We start from the raw sequence: 18,890 nt of genomic DNA, 5'->3' as shown, positions 1-18,890 counted from the left end.
TTGCTCTTAGGAGAGACTGAACAGTGAGGAAACGTGCAGTCTTAAGAAACTAAACAGCTCCATGAATCTTATCTTTCCGTATGGAAACATGGAAGACTTCACTAAAGCTAAAAATTAGATTTGAAAATACTTATTTATTAGCTTGTGCGTTGTAGAGCCTATAAGGTTCTTAGCAGTTTCTATATTTCTTAGAAATTAATGTCATAACAATGATTGTCCAAACTTTTATTGTTTTGTACATCTTGTTTGCTAGTAATGATGGTTTAGCTGCTCAATTTAGTTGCATATTTTGTTCACTATAATTTGGTATAACAAAGTAGCAATGCATCACTGCTATTGAGTTCTTAATGCCGATTAAAAGTTTTGGTCCTTGAACATGACTGGAAATAGGTCCTTTCTTTTTCTTTTTTTTTTTAATTTCATTTTCACTTTCATTTGGATTTCAGGAGGATGATTGCACCATCCATCAAGTTGGAAAAAGAGGTGAATCTTTGATATGGCAGATCTGGAACTTTTACGTATTGATTTTAACCAACTCCTTTTTAGGTGTAATTTTGGACTTATTTTGTTTTGAAGTCGACTATATTTGTTTTGGCTTCTGATGAGGTGCAAGGCTTGCTGGGGAAGATGCGTTTGTCCAAAAATGGCTGCTTTCAAGTTCTTTTTGCATTAGAGATGAAATATGTAACATTACAATATATGTTTATGAGATTGAGAATGTGTTGTAGGCTTTCTACATTTTATGAAAATTAAAAAAATAATAATAATTACCTCAATTCAGTTTCAGTTTTTTCAATTTTGATTTTTTTTTTAATATTTAATTCTTGTTGGCACAATTATAATATAAGTGTCAATATGGCAAAAGGTCTTCTGATAAAGTTGTCAAAAACAAGCACAAATAATGGTCCATTTGTGCCTGCCTTTTTGAGCACCAAACAGTGTATTGTGCCCTTTTAGCAATGGTGACGCCCATAGAGGGCACAGATACAATTAGTAGCTGCACTGTTGCTATTGGTCTATGGGCACATATCTTGGTGCTCTTTGGCCTCAAAGGGCACATATAATTTATTGTGTGCAGTGCCCATATTATTTGTAGTGTTTGGATTTTAAAAATCCACTTCCGCTAGTTCCACGCTAATTTTATAAGATGTCCCACTTTAAATATCATTTGTATTAAAAAAATGCATCACATTGATCACAAACTTTCCGAAATTTGAAATTGATTTCTAGAATTTGGCGTTAAAATGTGTAACAGATGTATGAATCTTTGAAATTGTGAGCTCCATCGCCCATCAATTTTGTGCTATACTTGCAGTTAAATTCAACTCATCGCAATTTAGGTTCTCATCTCTCTTTTTTCAACTCCATTGATCAAAACCTTATTCCTTTTTAATTTTTCATCATGGTCCCTCGGTTTTAATAAATGTCATTAATTATTTCAATAATAAAATATTTTACATGTCAAGATAATTAAATTTTATTTCTAAATATATTCATTTAGTGTTAGAAACATTACATTTGATATATATATATATATATATATATATATATTTATGGCTAAATTTTGCATCTTATAATTTTATTTTTAATTTGTACCTATTTTAATTTGCAACCCTTTTTTTAACTTGTACCAATTTTCTTTTTAGTTTTAGTTTGTATATAAAATGTACCCATTCTTTTTTTATATAAAACGTACCACCTTTTTTGTAAAAAATGTACCAACTTTTTGTATGTAAAATGTACAGTATGTAAAAATGTCAATAATATAAGTAATGACAAATCATAGGTTTTATTTAAATATAATTTATCGTAATGACAAATCATGTCATTAAGATAAATTATACTTTTTTATATAAGTATAATTTATTTTCTAATATTTTTAATCCCACAAATCTTGGTTTTTATTTAAAATCTCATTAATATAAGTAATTACAAATATCAAATTTTAATTTAAAATTATAGTAACCTACATAGAAGGCCATTATTGCATTAATTTCAAGGACTTCAATAAAAAACTAAAAACCAACAAGCTTTCAATCAAAGAACATTAATAAATAGGGACCACATCCAAAATCACCCTTAATTCAAATATTAACAAGTGTGGAATAGGCACTTAGTACTACGGTTTAATGGTATTCATCTTCATTTGTAAGTAAAATATCTTAGGTTCGATTCTCGTCAAAGGCAAATTTGAATTATATTATTGCTAACCCATTATGAGGCTTAGCCCACTCTCTTAGTGTAGATAACATCGTTTGTTCAAAAAAAAAAATATCGTGTATATGGTAAAAAATGGATAATCACAAATGGGTAAATAATTATATTTCACTATTGATTGGATTGGTTCCCCTTTAAAGAATTTGCTAATTTCCTAGGGATTCCTTTTTTCTAGCTTTCCGTTCCTTTTACGTTAATGCAACGACATGTCGTTTGTACTTTTTTGTCAACTATTCATGTTACGTGAAAACATTGCATCATCCGCTTTTAGTGTGTACCTGGAATTTTGGTTTGAATATGGAAATAGGAAATATGAGTAGGAAACTTGATTTTTTAAAAATTTATTCAATTTAATGAAAAAAAACATGTAATATTATGTATTATCGTGTTAAGCGTGTTTTGCAATTTGACACTTAAGCTGACATGTTAAAGAAATATTTTCTTATCACATACTTGACTCGAGAAGGCTCGACTAAAACCCTTAAGTATTTTCACATAAAACCGTATCATGTTATCGTCCTTGCTTGATGACTGGACTTAAATTGAATTATTCTTAGATTTAGTTTAGCATCAAGCGCCGATGTTTAGTTAACTTGTGTACGCTAAGACAAGATTTTCCAAATTCGGCAATGAGCCGGTAGATTATGTCTTAAAAGTCTCATCTATAGTTGTGCGACTCAACATGATTAGAATTAAACACAACTCCAATGATATCAAGTCTTAAGCCATAAAACAAATGATTTTGCCATGACACGAAAAAGAAAGTAGAGATAAGAACACTGAGGGCTGAAACACTCTGTTGTGGGTCGGTGATGTGTCGAAAGATTGGTTTTGCTGCCAACGTATGAACTAGGGTTGGGCCTTTAGTTGGTGCCCAAGTTTTCTAGGCCTATTGATATGAGGTGGGCAAACAGCTCACAATACAAGAAAACCCAACAAATGGTGAATAATGTTATCGTCGGCGCATGGCGTAAACGGTAAATAATGTCTTCCTCTTTAACCTAATGCCTCTTAATTTTAACTCTCATTACACGTAGTTTATATGAATTAATCATTTGTAAAATAAAAAATGTTTGTCATGTTCGGACTATGGTGCGCGAATACGAGAGTGGGGGGTTCTGCAATTTGTAAAAACTCAAAATTTCTTAATTTGCGAGCCTAATGGATTCAAAAATTAAAAAAATATAAAAGTAATTAAAAAATGTCAACTTCTTATCCGTTACCGTGAGTGTTAGCAACCCAGCCCAATTGAGTCTCCTAGTTTTTTTGGTCGAAATGTAGAATTTATTCAATCAAGTTTAACTGATAAGTTTATATTTTTAGCAAGAATGTTGAAAAGAATATCGGGATCGATAGAATCCCATATAAAGGTTCCCCTACAAATTGAATGAAAGTTGTCATGTATAACTCATATCAAATGGTTCTACTTCTAATTGTACGAATGCCTTTTGCATAGAAACCTCAAACTTAATAATTAAGTGTGGACAATATCGACGCTATTAGTGGTAAACCACGTCCTGCCTTTCTGAAACTTTAACATTATCATACCGTGCTTCAGAGGATTGGTTTCTCATGGGCATATAAGCTGCATAAATGTCAATTTGTTAAGGAGGTTGTTGTTCTTTACATGGAGAAGGCATCCACTTGAACAAAAGGAGGGGAAGGATAAACATCGTTTGCTTATCCAATATCCTTTCGGAGTAATGACTTGAAGTGGACGTGCATCATCTTCATCTACTTGTACCAAAACAAGCAAAAAAACCCACAGAAAATCACTCTCATTACTTGATGGATGGACAAAGAAAGAAAGTGAGAAAGAGCCAACTTGGTTTCCTTCCTTTTTAAGATTTGCACAACCTCATAAATATAGGTATATTTTGAAGTTGAATTTTCTGGTTGTGGTTTCTTTGTGGTAACCCTACATTGCCACTTGCATTATGTGGGGGTCGATCGATCTTCAGTTTAAGTGAGTATGAAATGAGTTGTAAATAGCGTATATATAAGTATGAAATGGAGAGTTGTAAACTCAGTCGATATTTAAGTTTGAACTCTCAGAATTAGGGGTTGGAGAAAAAAACTGCTCAATCAAGCTAACCACCAAACCAAAATGAGCATTTAATTTGTTGAGAACGGTCCAATTGAACATTTCCAACCTAGGTTTAAATGACATGATTATGACTCATAAGCGTAATATCATTTTAAGTTACCAAAGAAATTCCACATAAGACACATTAGAACAACTCAAAACACGCACAAATATATGACGTGACGAGACCTGATTAACACAACTTTTTTCCTTTTTCGATGAGTAGTATTGATTATTCAATTGTTCTATTATGATTTTCATATCTGCCTACATATTGTTCAACACATAATGGGCACAAACACAACACAAATATAAATAAGTAACACGAACACAACCCGATGATCACCCCTACATATGATTTCAGATTTCAGTTACTTAGGGTTTAGGACACGAGCCAAATTTCATACTCGCGATATAGTGTGTGTACGCGGGAGATGGGAGGGAGGGGAAGCAGAGGTGATATATGGGTAAGTAAATGTCGAGCTTTAAGGGCATAAAACCTGGACAGAATCTTCCAATGTGTAACCCAAACACCACCAATCAAACCCAAAACGTGCAAACTTATATTCTTCACCAAGGCATGTATGGTCCCCCACATTGACCTATTTGCCAAGCAAAAAAGCACATCAGAGATCAAACCCCTCCTCCTCTCTATAAAGCTATATTGGCTTGGGACCCTCATATTTTCTTTCTTTCTTTCTATCATATATATATCATCACTTTGTGATGGTAGGCTCACGCCCATTACTGATTTCTACTTTAGAGGAGAGCCACGAGTTTACATCATGAACAAATGTACGTGCCTTAAACATGTGAATCAATATTGGAAATACTATGTACACTGTTTGAGTGGTCAAATTTAGTGGTCAGGTTGGGTTAGGCAACTAAATTGCTCGACCTTTGGGCATGGGCTGGATCACTTATTTTTCCTTCTTTTGGGTGATTTTTGCCCAATTACCCTACTAATTGGGATGGGCTGAAAACGCTCTTAGAAAGAAGAATCAAGCTCACTCAATTGGTAAGTGAGCTCGATTCTTCCTCATCCTTTTATTGATTTTTTTTTCATCAAAAAGAAGAAATGTTTTGATATGAAGACATTAAAGGATAAAGTAGCAGAAGTAGTTGAGGAAAGGTAGAATGATGAATTGCAGCTGTAAAGATGTGAGAGAAATGGGGGAACTTGTACTCTGAAAGGTTCTCTTGCCCAATAAAATAAGTATACATTTAAGGGAATTGATTACACTTTGTACAAAACCCAGAGGCCCTATGGCTCAAGGGACCAATAGTAGCTCTGCTAACTATTAAAATTATTGGACCAATTGATATTAAGTTGACAGGGAAATCATGGTTCAACTTCACCAACACACATATATCTCACTTGTCCTGCATAGTTGTTTGTCATTTCTTTCTTCAATAAATATTTGGTTACTCAAAGAATGAGTAAGAGTTTCAACTTAAAATTGTTCGTTGTCGGTTCATAAGGGTTCATATTTATGGTCTTCGTATTTATGATCATAATTATTCATATTATAAATCACTATGTGAAGATTGCTTCTGAAAAAAATCAATTAAAACTAATGTCGTTTCGTCATCAAGGTGTATAAAACCAAATGAACGGAATTAGTAAATGCATTATGAACTGTCTCTATGTATTTGCTACAATATAGATTGACTAAACGACCCTAATCTTAATTGATATTTTGCATGGATGATCTTTATGAAATGATTCATAATATGAACGGTTCTGATCATTTGCACAAAACTTTATGATTCGAACACGAAAAGTTTTGAATATAACTTCTTACTCATCATTGAGTAGTCAAACATTGTTCTTCTCTCTACAAGGAGAAATTTGTATACAGAACAAATTTACTGCTATTGTAGCGCTCTAATTAAGTAATGTAGAATATTATTAAAAAAATTCACCACATATATTGCATTATCAAATTCAAACACTACGTAACAGTAAAGTCATTCATATTACATGTAAAGCCGACATACCCCCTAATTTAGATTCAAAACCTAATTAAGTTCACTTACGAAGTAGTTTCTTGGTTGGTTTTGTCAAAGTTTATACTTTCATTTCTAGTTTAATTACCTTGTACTAACTGATAAATACTGTTAAAATAATCAGGACTATGTTGAATTAGTGTCCGACAACCATCGAATTAATTAATTATCACATACGTTTCATGCATGTAAGAGGTTTCTCTAATGGATCCAGCTTCTCTGTCCTCCTAGTTCCCACGCACTCTCATCCATTTCTATTTTGTGCGGTCACGATTAAGCAACTTCAACATTTTATATTGATTTTTTTATAGAGATAATAAGACAAAAAACAATAGTGATATAAAATGTTGACGTGGCTTAACCGTGACCGCACAAATAGGAGGGGATGAGAATGTATGGGAACTGGAATGACAGAGAAGTCAGGTCCTTCTCTAATTGACTATAATAGTCTAATATAGTGGAGGTTAGACAATTCAACTGCTCCTTAAACCTTTGAGTGCCAAACTTCGCAGGACAGCCCAAGCGAAGATTTTCGATTCGAATCTTCGCATCTACTTTCTCTTAAGGGATGAACTATGCTTTTGCTATTGCAAGAATATAGCGATCAAAGGGACCTATCGCTCAACTGCTTCGCATATTACTCACGAAAGCCGTATTACTTGAAGGGGACATTTTGTAATTGTCTGTAATAGTCTAATATAGTGGAAGTTAGGCAATTCAAGCAATATGTTTTTTACTCGTTAAATTAACTACTGCCTCCTCTACTGGCTTTTGACTTGAAGCAAAGTACATAAGCGGCTTTTTAATATTCACTGGTAAATAATAAACACCATAATCATTTATCTGCTTGATCTTGATTATTGAATATTTAGTCGTATATTCAGTCATACATTCATGCGAAAACATAATAAATTATTTGAGTATGAACTAGAATCATTTAACGAGTATGAACCAAACTCTAGAGTTTAAGTACTGGTTTGGTACGGATGTGCTTTTATAGAAAGTAGGTATAAAAAAAAAAAACTGAACTCAAAAAGGTATTTGGTAAATACTTAAAAACAGCTTATCTTTACAGTTTTTGGGTGAAAATAAACTGAAAACATGAAGTAGCAAAAATGAGCTTATTCTTACAACACAGCAGAAGAAGTTTTTTTTTAAAGCATATCAATACTAAACTAGCCCGATTTAAAAATCAAAAGAGTGGACGGTCAAATTTCCACGTTTGCCAAAATAAACCATTGCCTAGGATCCTACATGTCACACACGGCCTACCATGTGCATGAAGTTTGAAGCTTAAAACCGAAGCTATAAGGCTGTATTATTAAAAGAAAAAAAAATTTAAATTAAACGAAGGAAAAGGAATAGTTAGGTGTTTGAAATTTGGTTTGTTTGACCAATTGATTGCATGTTGTCTGTGAATTTACTGCTTAAAATATATCTGGTTCATGCCATGGATAATAATAAATGTGAATAGGTTATAGTCGGTGAATTAACTTGGATTCGTATTGTCATATACATTTTGGATTTCTGTGTTTGGAGTCCGAATCTAGCCAACTCAGTTTCAATCCTACAATATTTGTTGACTCATTTTACTGGCACATTCCATAGTATCTCAAAAACTTAAAATGTACGGATATCTTTCTCTCTTTTAAACAACCTAGATTTTGGAGTCTTTTATCCTGAGAGGATCTCAATCCGATTAACTTTAATCTGCTTGCACTGTAGGTAGATTATATAATGGTTTTCATTATATAATCTCATCAGCTGAAGAATTGATCATAAATATGTAATCACTTTGTTTTACTTAATCAATGCTCTTTATTATCTACTTAATGAGTGCTTTTTTAGTGTAGCAATTACAAATTCGCTTAAGTTGCAAGATGCGAGCTTATGTATTGATCTTACATTCTAGGTTTATGAATTATGAGTCATGACATGATCTCAGTGATGTAGTTCAAGAGAGTGAACTAATGAATTATGATTACGATAAGTTTTATTTTGGTAGTCTCTATTGTAATGAGAGTATAATTTTGATTATCTTACAAAAAAAGTTTAAACTAGCAAATCCATATTACTCTCGAAGAAAAACTTCTAGACCGGGATAAATTTTGCCAGACAGACGTATTCTCTTCCTTTCAAATTTTCTTTTTTTAGTATTCTCCTATTTGAATAGTTACGATTATATCGCGTTAATGCGAATGTTATATAGCGTCATCATATTTGTGTTACAATTTACTCTATAAAAAGAAGAAGAGGAAGAAAGTTTAAAGGGAAGAAAATCTGAGGAAGAAAATTTAAAGGGAAGAAAATCCTACTCGAACGATGATACAAGTCATTTACTTTGTATTGTCAATAAAAAATTATAATATTAATATATCCGTGTCATATAATTTGTTTTCGAAGACGAACAATCCTTATCGAATTCTCATACTTAAGTTAAATATAGACTTTGGCGTCCAAAGTCAAAAGTTCCTCGTCTTAGCTACGCGTCAAACGCCAGGAACATCCACCCGGCACAAGGACCCCACCAACCCCGCCCACTCTCCCTCGCCGGCGCGTAACTCAAGATCTCCCGCGAAGCAAAGACGACGAGAAGAGAAGGGACACATCGGGCATAAATGACAAAATACCAAGGGTAAAATCGTCCATGAAAGGGTGGCGTGCATTAACGGCATAAAAGCTTCTTAAAAGTCCTTTGAGATACTCTGTTAACACAGTCCCCTACTCTCTATACACACCCACGCACTCTCTCACTAGACCCAAACCTCACTCCACCACCACCACTTTCTCTCTCTAACTTTCCCCCACCCTCTCTCCTTTCCTCTTTCGCTGCAAATTTCAGAGCGGGGAGGAGACAGCCGCGTCAGATTACATATCGAGTCGTCGTCGAGATTCGCGCCTTGGGAAAAAAAATCATAAAGAAACGACGAGAGGGGAAGATCTTCAGCGGATCAGGAAGTGATTTAAAGCAAAGGCGGCGACAATTTATTATTCCCTCTCTGCTTGCAGACTGTTAGAGAGAGAAAGCAGAGAGAGAGAGGAGAGAGTGGGGTTTGGTTTATTCATTAAAATCCTCTGAAAAATTGATTCTTTCTGCATTTTTTGATTTTTCGGGTTGTGGGTTAGAGAGGGAAACAAGAGAGACAGCGCATGGTTTATTCATAAAATCCTCTGAAAATTCAATACTTTGTCCAACTTTTTTATATTTTGGGTTGTGGGTTTTTGCGATTGGGCGGAAATAGTTGTGGGTTTTGTGTAAGAAGCGTCATCAATGTCATCACAAAGGCTTGGGAAACGAATGGGGAGGGCGCAAAGGTCGAGGCTTTTGCGATAAGGGCAGGGACAGTGCTTGTCTCGTTCCAAACGTTTATGGTCTGCTGATTGCGTGTTTTAGAGAGAGGGACAGGAGAGAGAGCAAGGGAAGAAGGAGACGGCATTTCTGGTCTCAGAGTTTGGTTTTGTCCTCAAGGGCGGAGAGGGGTTTTGTCTCTCTGTTCGGCTGAGAGTTCCTCAGGACCCGCCATTTGAGAGAGAGAGAGAGAGAGAGAGAGAAAGAGAGAGAGGGAGGGAGGAGAGAGAAGGTTGGCATTGACGCAGCTTGAGAAGAAACGGAACGGAGTCTATAATCTCCGTGGAGGAGTAGGACTTCGTTTGTACGTCTTTGGTGCTGTAATTTCTGGTGGCTAAGAAGGGTATTTTGGCACAAAAATGAAGTTTATGAAGCTGGGGTCCAAGCCTGATGCATTTCAGGCTGATGGCAAGTCTATCAGGTAAAATGGCTTTTCATTTGTTCTCTCAAAAAACCTATAAATTCCCTTTTTATATTTTCCAGTGTCGTTTTGTTTTTAATTTTCTTTGCCTCTCCTGTCAATGCTATGAACTCGATGAACTTCTCTTCGATTCTGAATTTTGGGTTTTCTTCTCTCTCTAGAATTGTGAAATGTTAAGTAAAATGGGGTCCTTTTTCTCTCTCTAGAATTGTGAAATTGTTAACTTTTGCTTGACAAAAAACATGTGTTTGAGTTATTCTTTCTTTCTGCAAGTATGCTCTGTTTCTGTAGAGAGCTGGTCAAATGCTGCCGTTGAATGGTGAAAGAAAAGGCTGAAATTACTAATTTACTACTAGGTGGTGAATTATTTACCTTAAAATGCTGAAAAAAACGTGAAAGATTAGCTACCACCTCTCCAGAACAAAACCCTTTATTTTTGGGATAGGATATTACAAGAAACTTTTGAGGAGATAAATAAACAAGAAAACAAAGGTAGGGGAAGGAAGAAAGCACATGGGTGTTTTGTGCTGTTCCTATCATTGTTATTCTTTCTCCCCTTAAAAGTATTGCCTATTTTAATTTTGGAGAGTGTAGGTTGTAGGGAGTTGTGGTGTGGCAGTTGTCTTTCAGGATGTGGTCCTGCATTTGGAATGTCACTATTTTATCGAGTTTTGTGGTCCAAATGTGGTAAAAGTCATATGGAGTGCCCCCAAGATCTGTAATCATGACACCGGTGAAATTCTTCTGGTGAACGATGACATCGGTTCAATCAACAAACGATAGCAACAAAGTCTTATCCTACTAAGTGGGGTTGGCTGTATGAATCCTAGAACGCCACTACCTTGGTTTTGCGTAAAGTATTCCGTTTGCTCTAAGTACTCTATGTCTTTTCTTAGAGTCTTTTCCAGGTCTTCCTCTACCCCTTTTTCTTTGAGCCTCTCTCATAATCGCATCTTCTAACTAGGGCATTTGTAGGTCAGTTCACTTGTTCAAACCACCTTAACCGATTTTCTCTCATTTGCAATTTTTTGTCTTTAAACAAATTAGCGGACTGGTTTTTCTTCCTGTGGATTGTTTTGCCGTCATCTGAATAAATATGAAACTGATTGAAAATCGCTTAATTCTTGCATGTCTAGTTTCCTTATGACATTTTAGTTTCAACTACAGCTCAAATTTGAAGTCTATGATCTGACATCGGTTGTGAAGTTTTCCGCAAACCACCTTCTCATGGTAAAACTTTACTAAGAAAAAGAAAATCTTGATGCACTTAAGCCCGATATTTTATAAATGAATTTTTTTGTAACTGCTTGCCTCGTACGGATCCAATTATAGGATATTTTGTAAATGCGTGCCTTCTTCTAGTTTCTATGATCCTCATGTCTAGGCGATTTAATTGGTTTTCGTATGTTCATGCAGATATGTGTCATCTGACTTGCAAACAGATGTCGTTATTAATGTTGGGGAAGTGAAGTTTTACCTTCACAAGGTATTTTTTTCCTCGCCACCCTTTTTCATCAATTTACATAATTTTTTACTATAATAGCATTAGAGTTGTTTGGATGTCATATGTGCATATGAATGTTTTTTTCGATTTATGTTCCGATGGACATAATAGCGGTGAATCTGAAATGTTGGTGATTATTATTGAGTGGTACATTTGTTACTAGAATTACTGCCACTTTCCCTGCTGAATCGAGCTCTGTTTCATATTGTTGATTATATCTGTTTTTCCAGTTCCCTCTCTTGTCCAAGAGCAATCGCCTGCAAAAACTAGTATCTGAAGCCAACGACGATTCTGAAGAAGTTGACATGGTTGATTTTCCTGGTGGGCCAAAATCCTTTGAAATTTGTGCAAAGTTTTGCTATGGAATGACTGTTACTCTGAACGCTTACAATGTTGTGGCTGCTCGTTGTGCTGCTGAGTATCTGGAGATGACCGAGGATGTTGATCGCAGTAACCTAATATACAAAATTGAGGTGTTCCTTAACTCAAGTATCTTCCGTAGCTGGAAGGATTCCATTATTGTTCTACAAACCACCAATTCTCTTCTGTCATGGTCTGAGGATCTGAAGATTGTCGGAAGATGCATAGATTCAATTGCTTCTAAAACATCTGTAGACCCTACTAACATCACCTGGTCCTATACGTATAACCGAAAACTAGCAGAGCCTGATAAAATTATTGAAGGGATGAATTATCGAGACAAAATTGAAAAAGTTCCAAGGGATTGGTGGGTTGAAGACATATGTGAGTTGGATATTGATCTCTACAAGCGAGTTATGATTGCCGTGAAATCGAAGGGAAGAATGGATGGCACTGTTATTGGGGAGGCTCTGAAGACTTATGCAGTTAGATGGTTGCCAGATTCTGTTGATGCACTGGTTTCAGACGAACACGCCTTGAGGAACAAATCTCTGGTAAAAACAATTATTTGCTTATTGCCGTCTGACAAAGGTATGGGTTGTTCATCAAGTTTCTTGCTGAAACTTTTGAAAGTTTCTATTTTGGTTGGAGCAGACGAGTCGTTGAGGGAGGAGCTGGTGAAGAGGATCAGTTTGAAGTTGCATGAAGCTTGTGTCGGTGACTTGTTGATCCCCGCTCGATCTCCTCAGATTACTATATATGATGTTGAGTTGGTTCAGTCTGTTGTGTGTCAGTATGTGATGCATGAAAAGTGTAAGTGGGATTTGGATTTTGTCGAGAAGAATGAAAAGGGGACTGATACTTTTACGTTGTTGAGTGTTGGTAGACTGGTTGATAGGTATCTTGCGGAAATTGCACATGACCCAAACCTTAACCTCAGTAGTTTCGTAGAGTTGTCCCAATCAATTCCCGAGTCAGCACGGCCAATTCACGATGGGCTGTACAAAGCCATCAACATCTACCTGAAGGTATGCATTTAAGCCATGTCCGCTAGGTTTATTTATTCTTTTGATTTTACTTCGCATGCTTTTTGCTTGTCACTAGAGTTGCCTTGTCATGTTTCTGAGATTTGAGTGATGATTAGTTCCCGTGTCTGCAGGACCACCCTAGTTTAACAAAGGCTGAAAGGAAAAGAATATGCGGATTGATGGATGTCAAGAAACTTACAGTGGAGGCATCCATGGATGCTGCACAGAACGAGAAGCTCCCACTCCGAGTCGTTGTTCAAGTTCTCTTCTTTGAGCAGGTAAGATCTGCAGCTAGCGTTCGAGCCCTTAACAACCATCATAGTGACACTTCACTTTCCACGACAAAGATGGACGAAGAACGTGACAAGACAGCAGAAGAAAACTGCAAGCCTCTGGGAAAACAGATGAGCCAAATGAAGGTAACCGAAGAGTTCCAGAAGAACATGAAACTTGGCAAGAAGAGCAGCAAAAACAGCGCAAGTGGTTCGCAGTTGCTGCCATCTAGGTCAAGGAGAATCTTTGACAAATTGTGGTCTGTGGGGAAGGGGCATGTAGAGAACAAGAGCTCGGAGACATCCGGGAGTTCTCATAGTCCAACTTCAAATGTTCCTGGCGATTCAAAGTCGGTTTCAAGACACCGGAGGCATTCTATCTCCTAAATCGGGGTTTCAGGGCTGACCGGAATTGAACGAGTTTGGAAAATTCCACTGCAAGTGTACAAAGGAGTAGAATTTGTTGTAGCTGGTGATCATATTATCTCAAATGGAGTTTACTGTAGTTAAAATGTAATCAGTTTTATCTGAGTGCCTTGTCTGACATCTTTTGGTTCCACTTGAAAAAATGATGTGCGTTTCTCGTCAAGTGCTACTTCTTGTATGTCATCGATATCTAATCGCTTTCCTTTTCCGCATGTCACTGTTATTTAATTTTGATTAGTTAAGCATTCGAAATTTTTTTATGGTTGGTTTAGCTACTTTTTTTTTCTTTAAGAATATAATTTTATTTAAAACTAAATTATACTACCAAGTCATGGTGAGATCTCTTGTATTTGTGTGAATTAAATTTGTGAGATTCATACAAGAGATTCTTTTTTTGTGAGTATGGTCGGATTAGTGACGTGATTCATCAGTTAAAAAGTTCTCCACCTTGAATTATGGCATCGTGAAAGTTGAGTTATGGTCCTTTGGGCCCGAGTGCTCCTTGGGCTCTCAGTGAGTCGATCCAGGTCAAGCTGGACCCAATCACAAAGCCCGGACCCACCAGAAGTCATTGATCAAATAACCTTAATCATAAGTCAGAGAATCCAACGGTTGAGAGAGAGTATGATTGATGCATTTACAGTAAAAACGGTGCGTATTGTTTCAGGGTTTTAGCTGAGACTGGAGACTGATTGAGAGAGCGCTGAAAGAATAGCAGAGAGAGATGCATAGAGCAAAAGCCATTGAAGCTCTGAGGAGGTGTGCGGCTCAGAGAGGAAGAAGCAGCTCTCTCTCTCATCGCAGAGCCTTTTCTGCCCAACCAAGCTATGCGCAATACGACGACGTCCAGGACCTGGTCTCTCTCTCTCTCTTTCTCTCTCTAACCATTTCATTTCTAGAGAAGCACCAATCTTTCTTTTTTTGATTAATTCGATTTGGGTGTTTGGGTTTTTTCTGCATTGGTTCATTTGTTTTTGAACGTAAAAAACTCAGGTTACGGTGGAGGGAAGAGCCAAATCGAGAGCGGCAATTCTCAACAGGCCATCTGCACTCAATGCTCTCAACAGTTCCATGGTTTGTGCTGTTGCTGTTCTTCATTTGTGTTGCTTCCTTTGAGTTTTTTTTATGGTGGTGTTGCTTAATTCGGAGAAATTTCGGATCTTTTGATGTTTTCGTTGTTGGGTTTTATAGGCAGCTCGACTGAAGAGACTGTATGAATCATGGGAGGATAACCCGGACATTGGATTTGTCTTGATGAAGGTATTGCGTTGTTCCCATGAGAAAACAGTCTTCGGGTTTAATGGCATCATGCTTTGTTTCGTTAATCGGATTATTTAACTTCTTGCAATGTGCTGAGAACTATTTTGAAAGACTTTGTCTGAGGTGCTATTTGATTTTCTGCTGTTTGAAGGGTAGTGGGAGGGCTTTCTGCGCCGGAGCAGATGCTGTTAGCCTTTATCAACTAGTGAATGAAGGTAACCCAATCGTTTTGTTTTGCTAATTTTTTTACACTTCGTTTAGTTCAAGGTATCGGTTATAAACTCAAGAGTAATTTTGTTTTATAACCATGTGCATCTAATTTTTTTCTATCTTCATTAACATAATGAGAACAAATCCTTCAATATTGTACTTTTAGCACAGATAATGATGTACTTTAAAATTGAGAAAATTTGAAATAGGTCCAATTTTATAGACCACCTTTTGAAATAGATCCAATTTTTAGTGACTTTTGACTTTTGAAATAGGTCCAATTTTTAGTTAATTTGGATCCATATCAAAAAACCCCTTTAAAATTTGATCGCGAGCGTTCCAACTTTTTGGGAATGCCATTTCTACTTTCTCGTACTGAATCTTTTCTTCAGTGTTAATTACTTGTTTATCTTTTATGCTGATTTTAGATACGTAATTTTTTTCTATCTTCATTAACATAATGAGAACAAATTCTTCAATATTGTACTTTTAGCACACATAATGATGTACTTTAAAATTTGATCGCAAGCATTCCAACTGTTTGGGAATGCCATTTCTACTTTCTCATACTGAATCTTTTCTTCAGTGTTAAATACTTGTTTATCTTTTATGCTGATTTTAGATACATCATTGTGATTAGACATGCCTCCTTGAGGTTTTTCTTGTGACACTTTTAGTGCACATTTCCGTGCCTGTTTGGTGCCGTTTTCTTTTTCTAATCTTCACCGTTGGATACTTACATGGCATTGTTTGTTTTCCTTCCAATTTTTTTAATTATGTGCAGGGAATCTTGATGAATGTAAAAAGTTTTTCGAGACATTGTATAAGTTGGTGTATATTCAAGGAACGTACTTGAAGCCACATGTGAGTATATATCTTTTCTATACCTATGTGCTTTATAGTTTATACTATAATTGTATGTTATAATTTTAATAAACTAGCGCTGCTTCTATTGCATAACCTGAGTAGGGTTGTAGGCATGTAGCAGACTACAGTTGTACATACGTTTTGATTTCCTAAAGTATAAAGATCTGTTTATGCATAGAAATGTGCTTTCAAGTCCCTGTCAAATTTAAATGTGGCTTTGATAATAGCTTTATCATATTTGTGCAGGTAGCTATCATGGATGGTATCACCATGGGAGCTGGGGCTGGAATTTCAATCCCAGGAATGTTTCGCGTGGTGACTGATAAGACTGTATGTGGCTGCTGCTTACTTACCAATTGGTTTCACCAGATTTTGGTCTTGTGTTTTTTGTTTGAGGGCTGATTTATCTCCTAACATCATAAACGAAAAAGATTTTTACCCCAAACCTTGTCTTGTGCGACTTGAAATTAAAGCATTCAACCATGTTGAAGATGCAACTATGGGGGGAGGAGATGCTTGATTGGTTCAGATAGTTTTGAGAGTTTAAAATGCTGAACATTCTAAAGTGCAAGTTTTACAATGCATGCATAGTGCAACATATTTTGTCAATCAAGATAAATTATTGCTATACGGGAAAATGTAAATGTTTTTTTTACTCTGGAATCATTTTAAAGTTTGAAGAAAAACCTTGCGCGTCAAAGACTCCGAGCTATGCTTGTTTACACTTTATGTGATGCATCTTCCAGTCTTCAGAAAAAGAAAATAACTCTTCCTTTTTCTTTTCTACCTGTGTGACTGTGTCTTAAATCAAGTGCATAATTTATATTCTTTTCAACTGTGCTGGATTTTTGCAGATATTTTCCAATCCAGAGGCCCAGATAGGTTTCCATCCTGATGCAGGGGCTTCATTTTATCTGTCTCGTCTACCTGGCTACCTAGGTAACATAACCTGCGTAAATTTAAGATGTCCAGCCTTTATCACAATTTCAAGTTCTACATATATCTAAAAGAATTATGTTTTCATTTTTTGTTTTTTTTTTTTTTTTTTTTTTCGTTTGCAGGAGAATACTTAGCTCTTACAGGAGACAAGCTTAATGGTGTGGAGATGGTTGCCTGTCGCCTTGCTACGCACTATGCGTTAAATGCGGTTTGTTTGCCCTGCACATATTTATACTTACTTGTTTCTGTAATTTATCATTAATCTGCTTCTAATAGTCATCAAAACTCATCCGGCCAGAGACTTGCTATGGTTGAAGAACGCCTTGGAAATTTAGTTACAGATGAACCTTCTGTAATAGAAACAGCTCTTGCACAATATGGTGACCTTGTTTATCTAGACAGGAGGAGTATACTTTCTAAGTAATTTTCTATCACATATTTCTCAGTACTGCAGCAATAACACTAAGATTTATCAGTTCCGTAGAATTTAGTTCTAGTATCATCGATTTGTCTGTCTGACTTGATTTATCTCCATTTTCTTATGTCAACTTAGGCTCGACGTTATTGATAGATGTTTCAGCCATGACACAATTGAGGAAATTACTGATGCTTTGGTAAGTATGAGATAATTGTTATAAACCAAAAGGAACTTATAGTACCATCTGTTCATCGACTTAATAATACCATTATTCGTCGGTAGCCTATCAGTGTTAGGTCTAGGAATGTGTTGAAAGGAGGTATAGGAATTTGAAGAAAAGTCTTTTTGGAAGGCCTGGATAGAAAAGATAACACGAAAATGCTAGCCAAGATAAGCATAACCAAATGTTTTCGAATATACTATGATTTTGTCAAATGCTTTAGTGAATAACTTTGAAAAGGAAATAAATTGTACAGGAGAAGGAAGCTGCTGACTCTTATGATGAATGGTGCAAAACAGTCCTCAAGAAAATAAAAGAAGCCTCCCCTTTGAGTTTGATAGTTTCTTTACGATCGGTGAGTTACCACTCCCTAGCACGTTATGGAGTTGGACCTGTATTGCTTTATACTCTCTGCCTGACTTTCATTTTTTCATTCAGATACGCGAGGGTAGATTTCAATCTCTGGATCAGTGTCTGGCTCGTGAATATCGTATATCTCTTGCTGCAATTTCCAACCGGGTCTCTAGTGACTTCTCTGAGGTATGTGGTTCTCAAAGTTTAACGGAGTGAATGTTTTTTTTGTTTTTGGGTTAACAATGGAGTGAACGTCGTTTAATCCACATTACATTGCCCCATTTCTATCCATCTGTAGGGCGTTCGAGCAAGATTGGTAGACAAGGACTTTGTGCCCAAGGTTAGTCCTGAGAAAATTACAATTTTTTCATAAATCTTTTCTCAAGCTGCGATCGTATGATTGATTTCCATCCCAATTCTGCAGTGGAACCCCCCTAGTTTCAAAGATGTTTCCAAAGACATGGTTGATTGCTATTTCTCACCGCTTCCTGACGTTGAGCCGGAGCTGAAGCTGCCTACAGCATTGCGAGAGCCATTTATGCAAGAGACGGATTCACCCAAAAAATGATTCGGAGCTCATGCAACGCCTGTTTCGTCGAGAGTAGTTAAGAGTTCGTTTGTAATAGAGTTGTATCGTCTGAAGGTAGAGGCTTTTAGTTGCTAATGGCTTCTGGAGGTCTTGTTATTTTTTGTTGGTCAAAGAATGAATATAAAGCTTTGTCTTCACTTCCTCGGACAACCATGAACTTGTCGTTGTGTGGTTTTTGGTTCACATCCAGATGAGTTATATGTTTCACTTCTTTTTTTCTTCTTACGAAATTATATGTAAGACCCGAATTTTTTTCGACGATTCAAACCGCTTATATTTTAATTCATCATAGATCAATCTTGCAAGAAGTTAAACAAATGTAAAATCATTACGGCATCAACTCTAAATAATCACCATTTA

General features: G+C 36.1%; 2 protein-coding genes across 2 annotated transcripts; both read left to right on the top strand.

Moving 5' to 3' along the window:
- The first annotated feature begins 9,020 nt into the window (after positions 1-9,020).
- ENP (Phototropic-responsive NPH3 family protein) lies at positions 9,021-13,885 on the top strand. The gene is made up of 4 exons (XM_068457908.2): positions 9,021-10,083; positions 11,500-11,569; positions 11,818-12,975; positions 13,107-13,885. The coding sequence occupies exons 1-4, from the start codon at positions 10,022-10,024 to the stop codon at positions 13,632-13,634; spliced, it is 1,818 nt and encodes a 605-aa protein (XP_068314009.2). The 5' UTR covers positions 9,021-10,021; the 3' UTR covers positions 13,635-13,885.
- A 458-nt stretch (positions 13,886-14,343) lies between these two features.
- Positions 14,344-18,816, top strand: LOC137717285 (ATP-dependent caseinolytic (Clp) protease/crotonase family protein). The gene is made up of 14 exons (XM_068456593.2): positions 14,344-14,529; positions 14,667-14,747; positions 14,865-14,933; positions 15,085-15,148; positions 15,928-16,007; positions 16,257-16,340; positions 16,865-16,949; positions 17,072-17,157; positions 17,248-17,369; positions 17,503-17,563; positions 17,844-17,942; positions 18,026-18,127; positions 18,240-18,281; positions 18,366-18,816. The coding sequence occupies exons 1-14, from the start codon at positions 14,398-14,400 to the stop codon at positions 18,507-18,509; spliced, it is 1,251 nt and encodes a 416-aa protein (XP_068312694.2). The 5' UTR covers positions 14,344-14,397; the 3' UTR covers positions 18,510-18,816.
- Positions 18,817-18,890: the final 74 nt, after the last annotated feature.

This window comes from Pyrus communis, chromosome 8 (assembly GCF_041283825.1).
Source record: "Pyrus communis isolate YQ-2024b chromosome 8, ASM4128382v1, whole genome shotgun sequence".
NCBI lineage: Eukaryota > Viridiplantae > Streptophyta > Magnoliopsida > Rosales > Rosaceae > Pyrus > Pyrus communis.
The sequence above is the reverse complement of the archived record's forward strand: the minus strand, read 5'-3'. Positions and strand labels throughout refer to the sequence as shown.